Source organism: Arachis stenosperma, chromosome 2 (assembly GCF_014773155.1).
Source record: "Arachis stenosperma cultivar V10309 chromosome 2, arast.V10309.gnm1.PFL2, whole genome shotgun sequence".
Lineage (NCBI taxonomy): Eukaryota > Viridiplantae > Streptophyta > Magnoliopsida > Fabales > Fabaceae > Arachis > Arachis stenosperma.
The window spans coordinates 100,313,084-100,331,428 of record NC_080378.1 but is presented as its reverse complement, the minus strand read 5'-3'; the positions used below and the strand labels follow the sequence as shown (position 1 = coordinate 100,331,428).

Sequence of the window (18,345 nt, the reverse complement as noted above, 5' to 3'; positions counted from 1 at the left end):
AAAACCCTAACCTGGAGGCCTTCCACTGCAAACCTACCGATCCCTAATTCCGTCTCATCATCAGAGGTAAAATAAAATCCCTTTCGCCCATTTCAACCCTTCTCCGCCCCCAACAGTCTCTATATACTCTCTCTAATTCAATTGTACAATTTTATTTTCCTCTTTATTCTCTCCCTTTCGATGTTCTATTTTTATTCTGCTGAGAATTGAAATTGCTGGCCGAATTAGCTTAATTTTAGGTCTTTGGTGCACGAAATTGTGATTCATTCTTTTCACAACTCAACATTCCCCGGTAATAGCTCCAAAACTTGGTGCTCAATACCATGGTCTAAACATAATTTCACAACTTCGCACAACTAACCAGCAAGTGCACTGAGTCGTCCAAGTAATAAACCTTACGCGAGTAAGGGTCGATCCCACGGAGATTGTTGGTATGAAGCAAGCTATGGTCACCTTGTAAATCTCAGTCAGGCAGATTCAAATGGTTATAGATGATATATGAATAAAACATAAATTATTTCATTGATGAGAACTTCAGATAAGCGAATGGAGATGCTTTGTCCCTTCCGTCTCTCTGCTTTCCTACTGTCTTCATCCAATCCTTCTTACTCCTTTCCATGGCAAGCTGTATGTTGGGCATCACCGTTGTCAGTGGCTACAATCCCGTCCTCTCAGTGAAAATGTTCAACGCACCCTGTCACGGCACGTCTAATCATCTGTCGGTTCTCAATCAGGTTGGAGTAGAATCCATTGATTCTTTTGCGTCTGTCACTAACGCCCAGCCTTCAGGAGTTTGAAGCTCGTCACAGTCATTCAATCATTGAATCCTACTCAGAATACCACAGACAAGGTTTAGACCTTCCGGATTCTCTTGAATGCCGCCATCAATTCTAGCTTATACCACGAAGATTCCGATTAAGGAATCCAAGAGATAAACATTCAAGCCTTGTTTGCTTGTAGAACGGGAGTGGTTGTCAGGCACGCGTTCATAAGTGAGAATGATGATGAGCGTCACATAATCATCACATTCATCAAGTTCTTGAGTGCGAATGAATATCTTGGAATAAGAACAAGTTGAATTGAATAGAAGAACAATAGTAATTGCATTAATACTCGAGGTACAGCAGAGCTCCACACATTAATCTATGGTGTGTAGAAACTCCACCATTGAAAATACATAAGAACAAAAGTGATCATTGGCTTCGGCCCCAAAGAGGGAACCAGAAGAACCAAGATTAAAATACAATAGTAAAAGGTCCTATTTGTAGAGAACTAGTAGCTAGGGTTTACAGAGATGAGTAAATGACGTAAAAATCCACTTCCGGGCCCACTTGGTGTGTGCTTGGGCTGAGCATTGAAGCTTTCATGTGTAGAGACTTTTCTTGGAGTTAAAAGCCAGCTTTTGTGCCAGTTTGGGCGTTTAACTCCCATTCTTGTGCCAGTTCCGGCGTTTAACGCTGGGCAGTTTTGAGCTAATTTGGAACGCCGGTTTGGGCCATCAAATCTCGAGCAAAGTATGGACTATTATACATTTCTGGAAAGCCCAGGATGTCTACTTTCCAACGCCGTTGAGAGCGCGCCAATTGGGCTTCTGTAGCTCCAAAAAATCCACTTTGAGTGCAGGGAGGTCAGAATCCAACAGCATCTGCAGTCCTTTTCAGTCTCTGAATCAAATTTTTGCTCAAGTCCCTCAATTTCAGCCAGAAAATACCTGAAATCACAGAAAAACACACAAACTCATAGTAAAGTCCAGAAAAGTGAATTTTAACTAAAAACTAATAAAAATATAATAAAAACTAACTAAAACATACTAAAAACATACTAAAAACAATGCCAAAAAGCGTATAAATTATCCGCTCATCAGTCTTCTAATCACCTTTCAGTTTTATTGTTGTTCCTTATTTTTCGATTATTTTATTGCCGCAGATTGAAAATGAGTAGGCGTGGGAGCAGAATAGTCTACGTTGGGAACCTCCCTGGTGATATTCGTGAAAGAGAAGTAGAAGATTTGTTTTCAAAGGTACTTTGCTATTTTCATCCGTGAAAGAATTTGACTTTTCATTTGCTTAATACTTACCAATAGAAACTACTTTACACCTTGTGCTGCCTTTGCTGATTTTTCGTGTCCTTGTTCATTTTAATTTTGGCAGGTTGCTTCTCTTAGAGAAGGTGTATCCCTAGAAACCAAACTTCTGAGCAGGTAAGCTAGCTTGTTTGCTATTTATGTAGGAAGGAAGCTGCTTTGCGACAAAGAGAGGTATGCCAGAAGAATGGATATTAATCATATCATATGTGGCAGAAATATGAACTGAGGAAATCACAGCCCACTTCGTGGAATACTCACTTTTTTATTTATTTATTTATTGTCATAGGGTGCTCTCAAGGCTCGCAAACAAACACAGGATGGAAGAGATAAGGAAATCACAGCCCTTCGTGTGGAAATTCAGGTAATTTTTGAAGAAAGCATGCATTTCTTTCCATAGTTAGATTACTATATATATATATATATATATATATATATATATATATATATATATATATATATATATATATATATATATGGTGTACTCTGATATTTGATGTGAAGTTATAGCTATCTTCTTTTCTTTGTCAGAATCTAAAAGATGATGCAGCAGCAGCAGCTTTTGAACAACAGCAAGAAGCTTCAATCTTTCCCCTGTTTCTGGATTTGGATCTCTGCCTCCAAAGGAGAAGAAAAAGTGAGTTTCTCTTCCATTTTTTCATTTTGCTTCTGATTCATGTTGATTTTCTCTGGAACCATGTTGACATTCTGGTAGGATATTCTTATTTAATTGATTTAGTTGAATGCATGTGACTGTAAGCTAATTAGCAAGTAGGCTTGGTTTTGGCTGGGTAGGAAGATCATTGATTCTTGTTTTTGCTTAATATTCTTGGCTGGGTAGGAAGATCTTTTCTTGGCTGCTGCTTAATATTATATTACTCTAACTTGTCTTTGCTTGCTGCTCTTGCTTATTGCCACGTTGTTTTCTTTTAGATGAGTTATATGAATCTCTGACTTTGTTTTCTCTCTTGTTTGGCTAATGTATTATTGCAACCATTGGTTCCCTCAATAAAATAAGGATTTAAAATTAGAGAAAGGACAACAAGGTGAAGTAGAAATGGAATAAAATCTAAATGTAAAATGTATATATAATTGTAAAAATGTGATATCGTATTTACATATAATTGTAAAAATGTGATGGTTACCACAAATTTTTGCTAGTGCATTAGTCATGCTAAGTTTCTTGTCTCAAAATCATAAGCTGATGATGTGTCTTTCACCATAATTATAAAAGTGCAACTCATACCACAAATAGAAACACTACAAGCCTATTTCTTTGCTTCATTCATGTACTAATAAGGCTCAGTCTGTGGATAAAACTGGTTTGAGAACCTTGGCTGTTGTAACAAAGGCTGATTTTGCTTAGTTTTGTTTCGTTGTTGTAAGTTCCAACACTCATTGACGATGATATTATTGTGCTTGGTTTAGTTGATGCTGTTGGGGAGAATACTGACTGATGGAAGGCTCAATGCAAGAGTCAAGTGCGACGTCTCTGAAAATCTCACTCTTAAAGCCAATGCTCAGGTATTTATGCTCCTTTTCTATTATAAGGGAAATGCCACAATTTTTCTGTTGTTTATGAGCCTTTGATATTCTGCTACACCTTATATTTACAAGAATTTAGTGCTGTTTTGTTTTGTTGAGTACAGACTCAGCTTTAACTTGATAACGTGCAAGAGTTGTTGAGTACAGATTCAGGTTTCTCTCTCTCTCTCAAAAACTTTTTCTTTTTTTGTTGGTTTAGGGGATTATGTTTGTGAGCATAATGATTTAGTAGTAGGTTAGTTAATTGATGAATTGATATTGAATTTCAGGGAAGAGTTTGAGACAGGGAAGTGTGAAACAAGGGATTCATGTAGTGATACCTTGAGCGATGAGAGTGAATGTGAGAAGTTATGGAGATGGGATGGGAGTTCCTCAGAAGAAGGTGGAATGAATAATGTAGAACAAGATTCTCATCAATTGCATTTTAATGATAGATTAGGTCATCTCTATTGCCAATACTTTGAGAGATCAACTCCATATGGAAAAGTTCCTCTAATGGATAAGGTAATTTAATTTTCTTAGGCCATATCTTACTTCAACTTCAACAACTTTTATTATGTTTGTTTATTGTTACTACTACTACTACTACTTCCTTGGAGTTTAATGGATAAGGTAATTTAATTTAATATTCAGGACATGTCTTGTAGCTTATTTCTCCTCATTAAACCAAATTTTGTTGCTTTATTCTAATTATTTGAATGTGTTCTTGTTTGATAGTTGACTGAACAAAAATTGACAAGAAAGGAAGGTATAAACTTTTCTTGTTTGAGGTTACTTGCTAAGATTAAAGCTTCGCTATCTTTGACTTGAAATTTCTGAAGGTTTTGATAAATTTTACTCTTTGATGATAAGCTGATACAGAAAAGATGACTACATGTGCTACCTGTTACATTTTTTTTGCAGGGAAATTTGGAGTCAGCTTGTGGTATATACAAAGAAGCAATAGAGATGGCTGTAGCTGAGGAGAATTTATAGCATGCCCTCCCTAATTTATATGCACATTTCTCTCACCTAAAATATATGGTACGTGGCATATTTATCATTTTTTGTTGAATTTTCATTCTAAAAGGCTAAGCATCATTCTATAAAAGCCGTAAATGAAGTTTTTAGGCTATGGTTACTACTAGCAATTAGTAGCTACAAGGTTTTCTGTATGAAGTGCCTGAAAATTTGTTGCAGCTAACATATCATAATCATAAACAGAGTAAATATTGATCATTCTCATTTTGTATGCTGATCTGAGGTGTAGTTAACCAATCCTGTTACTTCCATGTTCCTTTCTTGGTTTCAAGAGTACAAACAACATGGATGCTGCTAGAGACATCTTGGTAGATGGCATAAAGAATTTGCCTCAAAACAAACAGCTTCTGGAGGTAGGTCTATCTTTTCCATGTTATTTATGTAACCCTAGTAGAAATGGAGAGACCTAAGCTGAAACTTTTCACAAGTATGCATTTATAGATAGATACAGAAAACTTCAAATAACTTGCTGTTAGTTAGAATGAGCAGGGGGCAACTCGTCATGTCATAATGAGTGAAACAACTTAGTTGCTACTGGCTTGAATGTCTAATGAGACTTCTTCCCTTTTTCCCTTTAAGTATAGTTACTATTAACCCTTCTTTTTCCTTTCATTCTTTCGAATCTTGTTATTGACAGCCTTCAGAACTGTAAGGATACACTTGCAACGTGCCAAGTACATTTTCTTCCATTATTGGAATTTGCCCCTTCTGCTACCATTATCTTTCTTGTGCACACATTATCTGTTGTATTCTTAGGTTTCTTAGATAATAATGGATAAGGTAATTTAATTTAATATTTAGGACATGTCTTGTAGCTTATTTCTCCTCATTAAACCAAATTTTGTTGCTTTATTCTAATTATTTGAATGTGTTCTTGTTTGACAGTTGACTGAATAAAAATTGACAAGAAAGGAAGGTATAAGCTTTTTGGTTCTTTTTTCTAATAATTGCCTTATTTGTTGTCTGAGTGTAGATCGGATATAGTAAGGTAGACATCCTCTGTTCAGAAAGTGGGAAGCATCGAATAATTTTGATGGACCAAGAATCTCAAGAAGCAAGTATATTGTCATCATCACTAAGAAGCTCAAGAAAGAATGAAGCTATCCATAAATTAGGATATTGAATCTCGATGAGTCCACTAGTAGTTATTTGTCATCTAATGTATTTAGATTGTATTATTGCATGGAAATAATTGCTTCTTATTATAAAGAAAGCGTTTTGTACTCACTGGTGTGTTTTTCTATTTATACCATCAATAAAATTTGTATTTATTAAATTTATATTTATTTTGTATGAAAATAAGTTTATTTTGTAATTAGAAAAATAAAAAAAAATCTATTTTACCTTACTGACGGATTTACAGACGGATTTTCTGTCTGTAATTAGAGTGTAAGATGATTTTCCAAAGTTCAAATTACAGACGAAAAATTCGTCTGTAATTACAGACGAAAAATCTGTCTGAAAATCCGTCTGTAATTACAGACGAAAAATCCGTCGGAAAGTTCGTCGCCTTTGGGAAATGGATAGAAAATTTATAGAGGGAAAATCTGTCGGTAACTGAGAAAAATCCGTCTGTAATTTTTCGACAGAAAAAAATCCGTCGGTAAATAATTTCTGACGGGGCTTTTACAGAGGGACAAAATCTGTCGGTAATTTTGTCGGTAACCAAAAATCCGTCTGTAATAAAGACTAAATCCGTCTGTAAATCTGTCTGTATTAATCCATTTTCTAGTTGTGTTTGCTTATATTTCTATTTCTTAATTAAAATTTAAGTGTTATTTTTCTATAGCATTCAATTAAAAATATGTATAATTTAAAATAATTGATGTATTATATTTCTGTACAATTTAATTTCAAAACTTGTTTGCTTGAATGAATTCCTCAATTAATAGCAAATTTCAATGGAACAAAAAAAATGAAAAAAAAGAACATTTGATTATTTGAATGAAACAAGAGAATTTGAGAATAAGAAACAGGAGAAAAAGTAGAGAACGTATTGAGTATTTTAGTTTGTTCTTTATTTGTGTTTTGTACTTTGGTTTGTTTTTTATTTGTGTTGAGTATTTTAGTTTTGTTTTTTGTTTCTTTTCCTAGCCTATAATAAATTCTATTTTTTAGTGTTTTTCAAAAAAAATGGATAAGAAAAATGATATTCTTATTTTTAAAAAATTTGGTGAAATTTGGTTAAGAAAATCATTTGGTCATGTAGTAGTTTTGTGAAAATATATTAGTCATTGTAGCAACGGTTAACTCATGTAATATTAATGCATGGCTGCATACATCTTTGGTCGAGATTTTGATTTCTACTAGTGTTGATGTCCATGTGGTACGCATCAAAATACCTAAATATAATATAATGTACATTAAAAATTATATACATTCAACATCCTTGTGAAAAATTTTTTTGCAGCAGCTCTTTATAACACTAACTTCATCCCCTCTATTATGTATATCGTCCTTTAGTGTTTTACAAAGAAGAGAAGTTATGTTTATTTGAAGCATTGATCTCCATAAGTTTGGATCGATATGCACTTGAGAGGGATTAAGCGAAGAGAAATTCTAAAGAGCCAACACTTTTATTAAAATTTGACCAACATTTAACCATAAAAAAATTGAATAATCTTACACTACTAGATGTTTTCTGGTACCATTAAAAATATTGATAATTGCTAATTGATAACTATATATTACAAATTCTACTAACTCCTAACACTTCTCGAAAAAAAATGGGAGAGAGAATTTAATTCAAAGCCTTCGCAGAAAACAAAATTCTTCAATACAAAATCCTCCATGAGTTTAGACTATTACTTACCCAGAAAAACACACACAACTAAAAATCTGATCATCATTAATAAAATCTAGTAATTATAGAATTTTTTTAAATAAATAAAATAAATATTAAATCTATATATATAAATGGAGGTTGAAAATTTTGAATATATATATATATATATATATATATTCACTAACTTTTTTAATTTTATAACAGATGAAATCATTCTCATTGCAATGTTGTCTTGAATTTCACCATCCAGAGTTATCAAATGAAGTGAGAGTAAAATAGAGGGTTTTAACATAAGAAGTTGCATCTTTTCATCGCTTAAAGACCCATTTACAAGCTACCATGAGCATTGTTGATATGTGACAAGATGTATTGAAGCAGATCTTCAGCAGAGATTATAGCTGAGAACAAAGACACGATGAAAACTATCATCACTAAATAAACCTCAAAGCACATGACTCTCTCATAATTCTAACCAACGCAATTTGCTTCCCCACTTTTTATTATCACAATCTCTTGAGTTGATCCTTGTAGTTTTGAATTATCTCGAAAAACTTTATCATTTTGACTCAATACATTTTGCAACTTTAGATTATATTAACACTATCAACATGTGAGAGGTAAGTGAACAGTGAACAGTGAACTATCATAATCGAATATCAAGGTAAAAAAAGGTTAGAAATTTCACCCGGAGATCTATTTTTGGAGTAACTATAAGAGTTCATTTGAGATTTAAGCATTTTATGAAGATTGTAAAATTATAACCTACTTGCAACTTTAATGGAGAAATTCAATTCAATTAATTTAGTGACAAAACCTACTCATAACTCAAACCATAAACATCCAAAAAAGTGTTTCATTTTTTCCTTCTTAGTTGAACATAGAGTATGACACGAATAGCTTACATATAATGAGATAGAGAAGACAAAACTTTGGTAATTAAAGTTTAACTATGATGTAGAGAAACACAGACATTGCACACGGCATTTAACCACTGACGCGCGGACACACAAATTTTAAATTCAGGATACTGTATATATAAAAAATATATAGAATTTTTTTACATAAATTGTATTTATTGATATTAAAATATAGATTAATTTAAACTATTTTATTAATATTTTTTAATTATATAAAATATTTAAAATATTTTTATTTTAATAAATAATAATATATATTATTTCTAAACTCGTCTTAAAAATACACGTTAAAAATAAGACTGGACACGTTGACACATAATAATATTTAGATGTGTCCAAATATATCCGAAAAAGAATTTTTTATTTTTTCTTAAGATATTGTTGGATATAGAAGACCTATGTATCAACGAATGTTAATAAATGTCGTGTCCAAAATATATCAGATACGTAAATATGACAACTCAGCAAAATATCTCTAATTCATAGACACAAATTTGAACATGGGTCTTCGTTACGAAAATTTTTCATGACATAAGAAAAATCATTCAAACTTTCAAAAATGTGACATTTAATATTAGGTTATAAAAATTTGATGAATTTAAACTTAGATTAAGCATAACACGATACAAATCAAGTCGCGTTCTTTAAACAATTCAAAATATAAAAACTCGATAGATATATTGTTGAATTTTATAAGCAACAAATACAAAGAACACTACACTTTTAATCACTACAAGAAAAATGTTGAGTACTATCGAAAAAATGAATAAAATCGGATGGTAAGTTAATTATCGTCGAAAAAAAATCAGACGGTATAAATCTCGCTGGTAAATATTTACTGTCAGAAATTTTTTGTCCGACGATACTGGCAGATTTTTTCGACAGTTTGTTGGCGCAAAAAAATGTTATTTCACGCGCTATTACTGTCGGATTATTCCTACGTTGAACGGTAATGTCAATTTTTTTTAAATTTGAAATAAATGGTCAATTTTAATTTTAAATTTAAATTTTTTCACATAATTAGTGGTCAATTCATAAATAATAAAAAAGTTTTATTTAAAATAAATAATACAATTTTCAAATATATTAAAAGTCAAGTACATCAAATAAATACAATGAACCAATAAAACAAAAAAAACTAATAACTACAGATCCAAGTAGTCATCGTCGTTGTCATCAGTCCCGCGGTCTTAAGTCGGCGGCGTAGAAGGCGGTGATGTTCGTATGCCACCAGCAAGGTCGATGCCAGCGGCGCGCATCTGGGCTTTGTACACCTCGATTTGAGCCTCCATACGCTGCATCCAGTCCAGCAACTCCCTCCACTCCAGCCTAAGCTCATCCGTAGACGTCACGCAGGTGAGGATCTCCTGATACCTCTCCCGATAATTGTTAAACTCCTGAGCCTGCTGCTGAAGGCTGCGTTGGAGCTCCTGTACCTGCAGCATCAAATCCACGCTTTCCTTGGGCTCGACTGGTGGTGGAGCCTGACAACGGCCTCAACATGGAGGTACGGAGGCTGCTAGCGAAGAACAACCCCATCTTGTATATGTAGTTCTTGTACGGCGCTGAGGCGGTCTCACGCCAATCCGCATCGGAATCAACAACTGAAGCTACAGAGCCATTGGTGGCGTCCTCCCTACTTTGCTGGGACTGTTGAGTAGCGGCCTTTAGTCTATGTGTGTAGGACTCCTGTGTAATTAACACAAGTTATTGTGATTAGTACGACAGATATACAATTAATTACTAATAATTTTTTAGCAGAAGATAATCAGATTTATGTTTACTCACATAATAGTCCTGAGTACTTGAACGTCTCCACCAATGTCGCCTCACAATCTAATAACTTTAACTACACATGTTGCATTGGAATAATATGATTAGGATACCTAGTAATGATATACAAAAGAATATAACTATGTTATTAACAAAATTACAGTCACTTTACATACTAGCCTAGCCTTAGTCTTCATGAAGGTCGCTAAGCCATAGTATACTTGGACGACCTGACCGAAGCTCTGTTAGCTCTGTTGGTGAGTCGTCGATGCCGGAACTCCATTACAAGAAAAACGTTGAGTACCGTTGAAAAATGAATAAATAAAGAGCTGATATGTTGATATGCTGCAGAAATGCAATTTTTTACCAAAACTTTAAATGCACATAAATTTTTCGTTAAAAATCATTTTTCAACCATTTTTGAACCGTTGGAAAGATCAATAAAAAAACTTTCATAAAAATATTTTTTTGTTAAATTTTTAACTCTGAGGACCGAGTTTCGGCCTGCTAAAATTGACCAAAAATTAGTTTTTGCCCAAAAATAAAATTTATCAATTTTTTCAAATATTCACAAGTCATATCAATTTCTACTCAATATAATGTCTTCAATCATCCCAATTCACTCATTTGATATCAACCAAGTTCAAGCTTACTTAAATTACCTATTACAACTCTAAATTCTCATTTCAACATCTTAACTCAATTCCGCTATTCTAACAAATCATTACCGCATTCCACATATTCGATTCCGTAATTACCATTTCAAGCTCATGAATCAACATTCAATACATTCACCAACTTATCTTTTACGGCCTCCAGTCCAAATTTACGGCCTCTGGCCCAACATTCATTAATTCAATTCAAATCAATATTTCAACAATTTAATAGTTCATAATTTCAATCAACAATTCATACCGCATTCTCACAACTCATAACAACCAATCACCAAATCAAAATCAAATCCAACACTTCATCATTATGACACATCAAATCATACAATTCAATCCTATTCCTAGGGACATCTAGCCTAGGACTTCATGTCACATTACATAGTATTTAAATGAAACTTAAACCGTATCTTGGTTGATTTCTCCCAAGCTCAAAACACCAAGTCTCAGCCACCAAGCTCACATCTAACTACTCCAATTAGCCAAATCAACTCCAATCAACACCAATTTCAATCAAATATCATACATTACTAAAAATCAATATTGGGACTCACAATTTCAACAAACCACAAAGATTTAGAGTTACCTTACCTTGCCCACTGAGATTAGTGATGGAATCCAACAGTAGCTCATAGTAGAGCACTCCTAAACAACCAAAATTACAAGATTTTTTTTAAAAACCAAACTAAAAAGGCAAAACTAGACAAAATAGGAAATTGGGCGAGAAATACAGAGTTTCTTACCACTTTGTTCGGATAGAATCGAAAAAAGTTCTGATACGAATGTTTGGCCACAAACAGCTTGTTAATTGGAGCTCCAAATCAAAAGTTATAGAGGATTAAAGTTTGTGGAATTAAGGTTTGTGTTCTTCTTCTCCTCCCTTCTCTATTTCAGCGTGAATTTCACAAGAAAAGGGGTTTGAGTGTTGAAACTTTGCTGAGTTAAGGGATTATATATGCATGTGGGCTTAGGCCCACTTTAGCCCAGTTCACTCTTTTTAGCCCGTTGATCTAATTTTATGCCAAAACATTTAAGATTAGCATATAATTCATATTTTAATTATTTTCATCTCGCCAAATTATAAATTTCAATTTCTTAACTCTCTTCACTTATAATTAATAGTCTTTCTCACAGTGTCGGACAGATTTAAGCCGATACTGCCAGTTAATTTACCAATATGCGTTTTACACGTTTATTTTTTTTAAAATATCTACATCTTCCCACTCGAAAAAATTCACTAAATTCAATTATTATCTTTAAATTCTCAAATTCCTAAGTTTTAATTTTTGACCCGTCTAAATGCATTTTAACTATTTTAATTCAATGATTAATTATCTAATTATTTTTTTTATAATTTTATCGAGTTTTACATTCAATAAGGTGGAGGGATACCAAATAGAGTTTGAAGAGCTGACTAACCATGTATGTGAACTCAGCAAGAATTGGATCGTCTCACTCTTCATAGCTGGGCTTAACGATACACTCAAATATGAGTTGCTATTAGCCAAGCCCAATGCCTATATGCAAACAGTGTCCATAGCCAAGCTCCACAAGCAGAAGAATGCAACATTCTAAGCTCAGACCCGAACTACCTCCAAGCCCGCCTCTTTCTTTACTTCACCAACATTTATAACATGGTCTGATTTGGAAAGAGAAGTTTTTTTGTACTTATATTAACGTAAACAAAATTAAGAGTATATACTATATTTCATTTACTTGCATATAAATAATTGAAACTTATTACTCATTTAGTTAAACGACATGCTTTGTCTTCCCGTGATTAAGTTTTTTTTTTTTTCCCTTCAGTACATCAATACAATTATTCAATGGATTAAAAAAAAAAGCATACGGTTATATAAGGAGTGGAATATCAAAATAGTAATACCTCTTATTTTTGGCATGGGATGTTATGATCGTTGAAGAAAGAAAGAAAGAAGAATGGACTAGATAATATTATGTACTCTCTTAGAGACAAAATTATCCTCAGACAGAAAGTGTATATATTGAAACTTGTCTTTTAGCTGAGTTGCAATGATATTCATTCATTCATAAGCTGACTCCACCCACATTATTTGGAGGCAACAATCTCTATCCATTTTAAATCAAGTTAAAGAGAAGAGGAGATAATAATTTAAATTTATCTTATATCTTCTTTTAATATACGAGATTCAAATATTGTGGGAGGAAAAAAAGAGAAAAGAATTGCTTTAGCAATGGACTCTTTATTGTCCATTATTCTCCCTTAAAAATCTTACATTTGTCCTAGTTATTATTTGAGACTAAGCAATAAGTACTACTTTAGAATAAATCTTTACATTTAAGTCATGATCTAATTAAGTTTATATTTAATTAATTATTTTAAATTCACGCGTGTATGTTTATGGTCATCGTTTCTTTTTTTAAATTTGTGCATACCAATTTTTCTTCTTTCTTTTTTATTCTTCTTTTTCTTCTTTTTCGTTATCTTTCTCTCTTGTTATTGTAATCACCAACAAAATCAATATTTTGCTAACAATTTTATTGGTTCTAATTTTCTTTAATGTCATTATTAAATAATTTCGGTTCATTTCTTATTTTATTTGAGGCTCATTTGGATCCAAAAATGAATCCAGTGTCTTTTTGTTGATAATTGAATGTTTTTACTACTTGTTCAAATCTGAACTAATTTCGGTTCATTTGTGAATTAACTAAGGTTCAATTGATACTACTGTTAAGTATTGACCAAATTTTTTATTCCTTAAGAAATTTCAATTCATTTCTTTTGCCTCGCTTGAATTTGCTGAACTTGTTCATATGCGATGATTTAGTTAGTTTTTGTTCAAATGAACTAATTTCGGTTCATTTGTGAATTAATTGAGGTTTATTTGATACTACTGTTAAATATTGATCAAATTTTATATTCCTTAAGAAAATTTGGTTCATTTGGTTTCGTTTCACTTGAATTTTCTGAACTTGTTTATGTGTGGTTGTTTAGTTAGTTTTTGTTCAAATATGAACTAATTTCGATTCATTTGTAAATTACGTAAGGTTCACTTGATGTTGATGTTAAGTATTGACTAAATTTTTTATTCTTTAAGAAATTTCGGTTCATTTGATTTCATTTTGCTTGAATTTGCTGAACTTGTTTATGTGTGGTTGTTTAGTTAGTTTTTGTTCAAATCTGAACTAATTTCGGTTTATTTGTGAATTAACTTAGGTTCAATTGATGCTGCTTTTAAGTATTGACTAATTTTTTTATTCTTTAATAAATTTTGGTTCATTTCCTAGTTTAGTTTACGTTCGTTTAGTTTCATTTTACTTGAATTTCTCCTTCTTATTTTCCGCTTCGTCTTCTTCTTTTTTCATCTTTTTTTCTCTTCATCTTCTCTTTATTTTATTTTCTTAAAATTCTTTTTGATTTACTCTTTTGAGAAGAATAAAATCAAGAAGAAGAAATAGAAGAAAAAAAAGGAGAAAGAAAAAAACGGGAGAACATTTACATAGTAGGAGCATGTATTCACGCTCCACTAATAAAAATGTTTTTTGTTAAGTTTTGGCCAACTTAATTGGATTTAGTTGTCAAAAAAAACTTAAATATGTAATATATATATATATATATATATATATATATATATATATATATATATATTACTTTTGAGTTTTGAATTTAATTTGATCAAAAGCAATAGAAGTTTATAAGTGCTGCGCATGCTCATAAAAGATTAATATTTAAAATTAAAAACGAAATGTGAACTGCTTGCCTTTTAATTCAGTAGTCAAAATAAAAGCATTAAATAAATTAAATATCAAAGTTTATGTTGTTTATATTCATTTTTACTAATTTTTTGTATATTAGTACAAGTTCATTTATATAAATTGTAGAAATACAAATATATTTTATTTAATAAACAACACAAATAAACATAAAATTTTACAGAATATTATTTTGTTAAAAAAAGAATACAATGATAAAAAATAGAATCATCACTTCTATATTTTACTAATCATTTATTCTTTTAAGAACTAATAAACTATATGCATACACTAACAGTGATTAGTTTGAGTAGAAGATACTCATTCTCCTTAACTAGTGATCAATTTGAATTCAGAATAATGTTAACAGTGTAAGTCAAATTCTATGTAATTGGTTTGTCAATGCCTCTATTATACGTTGTCTTCTCCTGCGTCATTTTTAGCGGTGCTATGGTCATCAATTTCATCAGAAGCTTGATCTGTTTGAATAGTACAACCAAATAGCTGAAAAGAAGCAGTCCCAGATTTGGTTGAGTTGCTGTTAGGGGTCAAACTAGACTTGTTATGTGGAGATAAGCTTTCAGGTTTATGAGTGTAAATATTAGGCTCTGGCAACATAGCATTTAACCTTGGTCTAATGTTATTCTCAAAGGAGTTAGCAATAGACAGAGGAGGATTAATCGGAAAAATGGGACATGTAGATGCAGAAAGTAGAGGATGCCTGGCTCCCTGAATGCTAGCAGGAAAAGGGGTGCTATAACTACTCATCAACAATGTTTGATTCAGCACTCCCATTGCTAAATCAGGAATAGCAAGTCTTGTCATGGAAAAGGAGGATTCTTCCACTTCATGACTGAAAATTTTAGAACCGTCTGCAGTTCTGAACTTTTTTGTTGGGGGAAATACTTGAGGAAGTGAAGGTGTGCCAGAAAGAAACTCCACCTGCCATGGACTAACGGGGCTTACATTCTTCAAGATTTCAGATTCATCCCATGTAATCTATAATATTATCAGAAAAGGAAAAAATAAAAAAGCTAACATCAGCTTCAAGAAAAAATATTAGGACCGAATTTTCATTCTTTAGACATATTATTTTATCATCTCAAAAGAAATAACATTAAATAGATCTATTTATCATTAAATAATTCTCAATCAAAATCTATTAAATATATATGACTCACTCGCTCACATAACAGACCAAAACAACTCTCCTTTCTTTTTCTTTTTCTTTTCCCTTCACAAAAGGCCAAGAAACTCTCTCGTATTTTTTTTTTCTAGTTAGCAACCAAAACAATCTCAGTAAAAATTCATCCATTATGCTATATAGTATATACTCAAGTAACAAACTACAACAATACACAAACAAATTGCTGACACACTATAACAGACCAAGAAAATGGTGCTTTCTTTCCAATTTTTTTGTTATTATTATTTATTATCATTATATAATTACTATTAAACAACTGTCACGTTAAGATTGAGAAATCAAGAACACACCACAAGAACACACCACAAGAAATCATTAGATAAAAATTTGGTATCATGTACTAATTCTCAATTATCAATTTTACGTGAAATTAACTGCAATTGATTTTCGACCTTATTTCTTTCATTCCATTCTTTTTCTTTTTTCTTTCTTGCAAATTCTCATTCAAAGTCCATATCACGACCGTCCTTAAAATTAACGTGATTATCCATTTTGATTCCCAAATTTAAAATTAGCTATAGTAGTCCTCTAAAGTTAAGTATGGACACCAAAACAACTGATTTAGGACTCCATCGTTTTTTCTCCTTTCATATATAAAACAACTTGTTTGGATGCTAACGACCTCCTTTACTCATCATCCAACGTGGCAGTAAGAGTGCTATCTCAGCACTCTATTTATCTGGTTATCGCAAAATTAATGAACTACATTAATGTACGGACTTAAATCTAAAAGACCATTATAAATAATTTTAAATTTTGAAAAAAAATGAATAATCTTGTACAAATGAGGATTTAGTCTCCATATCACTATATAAACACACAAATCAAATTCACAAAGCGGGCAAATGTTATACCTGAAGCATGCGCCAAGGAGAACCGCTCCATGGTTGAGCTTCACCGGGAATAGTAACACCAGAAACTGTTCCCTGAAACCAAGTCATCCGTGAAGAATCGTAGTTCTCTCTAGCCATCTTCACTCTCATCCCAACACTGCAGAGAATACCATTCATCTTCACGTCTACATCCTCTGCCTTTACCACAAACTCCCCCCAACCCACGCTTGGATAGTAAACAACTTCGAACGGCTTGTTCTGAGCCGCCAGCTCCATCGCCTCCGCCACTGAAGCCGAACTCACCCTCCCCTTCCCGTTTCTTGCAAACCCTTCCATCATCACCTCTTCATCTTCCTCTTCTTTTTCCTTTTCCCCCTCGTCCATCCCAACGATCTTTGATAACCAATCCAATCCGCTGTCTGAGATACCGTCGTCCGGTGACATATTGCGACGGATTCCGACAAACATCCTGCCATCGGAGTCCTTCATGAAGACCACAGTATCGCCAGAGATAATCTTCTTGCTGTTAACGAACTTGCTCCAGCCAGAAGTGAAGAGGTGCCGTCTCGGCGTCCCTCGGTAGATGTGGCGAAACTCCCAAACGGCGCCGTGGAGGTCGGTTATGCGAAGCGTCTGCACCGGCGGGTCCTCTTCAAAGTTCAACGGCGGGAAGATCAAGTCCGCACAGAATCTCGGCACCGAAAACCCTCCGCCATTGTTCGCATCGGACCGCGTGAGAATCTTGGCGTACGACTCAACCTTTTCATCGTCGCCATTGCCGTTGCCGCTGCCTTCGGCGGCGACGGCAGGTGAAAGAAAATCCTGAGCGGATCCATCGGTGACAGGAAGGAGAAGAATCTTGAGGAAGACCTCGTCGGTGTTAGGGTCCGCGAAAAAGTTGACGGCGGCGACACGGCAAGGGATGACCGGCCTGGAGTAAACTAGAGGTGAAAGGTTAAGCGGTTGCGAAGCAGCTTGGTCGATGTGTCCCTGTGGAAAGTAGTAAACCCTAGAGTTCACTACTGGTGCGTGCGCAGAGATTCCAGCACATGCACGCCAGAATTTGGCCGGAATAGGTGTTGGCCTCGGCGGCGATGATGAGGACGGAGCACTACGGCGAGGCATGGCTGATTGGAAGGAAAAGTTATGCTAAAATGGTATGAGTGTTTGTGAGAGTGATTAGTGTGTGTTTTTTTGAAGCAAACCATGCAGCCTCTAATAGCTACGACCTTGTCATAGTCACTGTGTGTGGTTAGTTAGAAAAACACTCACCAAATCAAATTAAATTGAATTTTGAAAATTAAGTTAAATATTCTTCTGATCTATCTTAGCGTCTCTGTAGTTACGGTTTTGCCCCCTGTCTTGGAATGGGAATGTCTATGGTCATCACTGCTAACTAATCATTGATTACTTCTATCATTTGTATGTGCGTTTTTACGTTTTAGTTAGTAGTAATTAAAAACTCTCTTTTATTTATATCCCTAATGAACATGGCTTAGTTCGTTTGGAAAGACAAGTTTTCATGCAGTTCAATTTGCAAAGCAAGTTGATGATATTAATTAATTGCATTCATTTCAACCTTAATACTACTATGTGTCTATGTTACTACCTTCTTGACTTCCCATAACAATTATTCAATTGTATAATTAGAATTTATATTTTCAATATTTATATAGGAATTGAAAAATAAATTTAATTAGATAAATAATCGTAATAATGATTGTTACGTTAGCATGGCTGTTAAAGAAAGAGTAATAATACCAGAACAACCATCCTTAATTT

General features: G+C 33.4%; 1 protein-coding gene across 1 annotated transcript; it reads right to left on the bottom strand.

Moving 5' to 3' along the window:
* Window positions 1-9,540: 9,540 nt before the first annotated feature.
* On the bottom strand, window positions 9,541-17,688 carry LOC130963278 (auxin response factor 17-like). Its single transcript, XM_057889409.1, has 4 exons — window positions 16,585-17,688; window positions 14,941-15,522; window positions 9,875-10,039; window positions 9,541-9,786 (listed from the first exon to the last, which is right to left on the bottom strand). Exons 1-4 carry the CDS (start codon window positions 17,686-17,688, stop codon window positions 9,541-9,543), a joined length of 2,097 nt encoding a protein of 698 aa, XP_057745392.1.
* Between the last annotated feature and the right edge of the window lie 657 nt (window positions 17,689-18,345).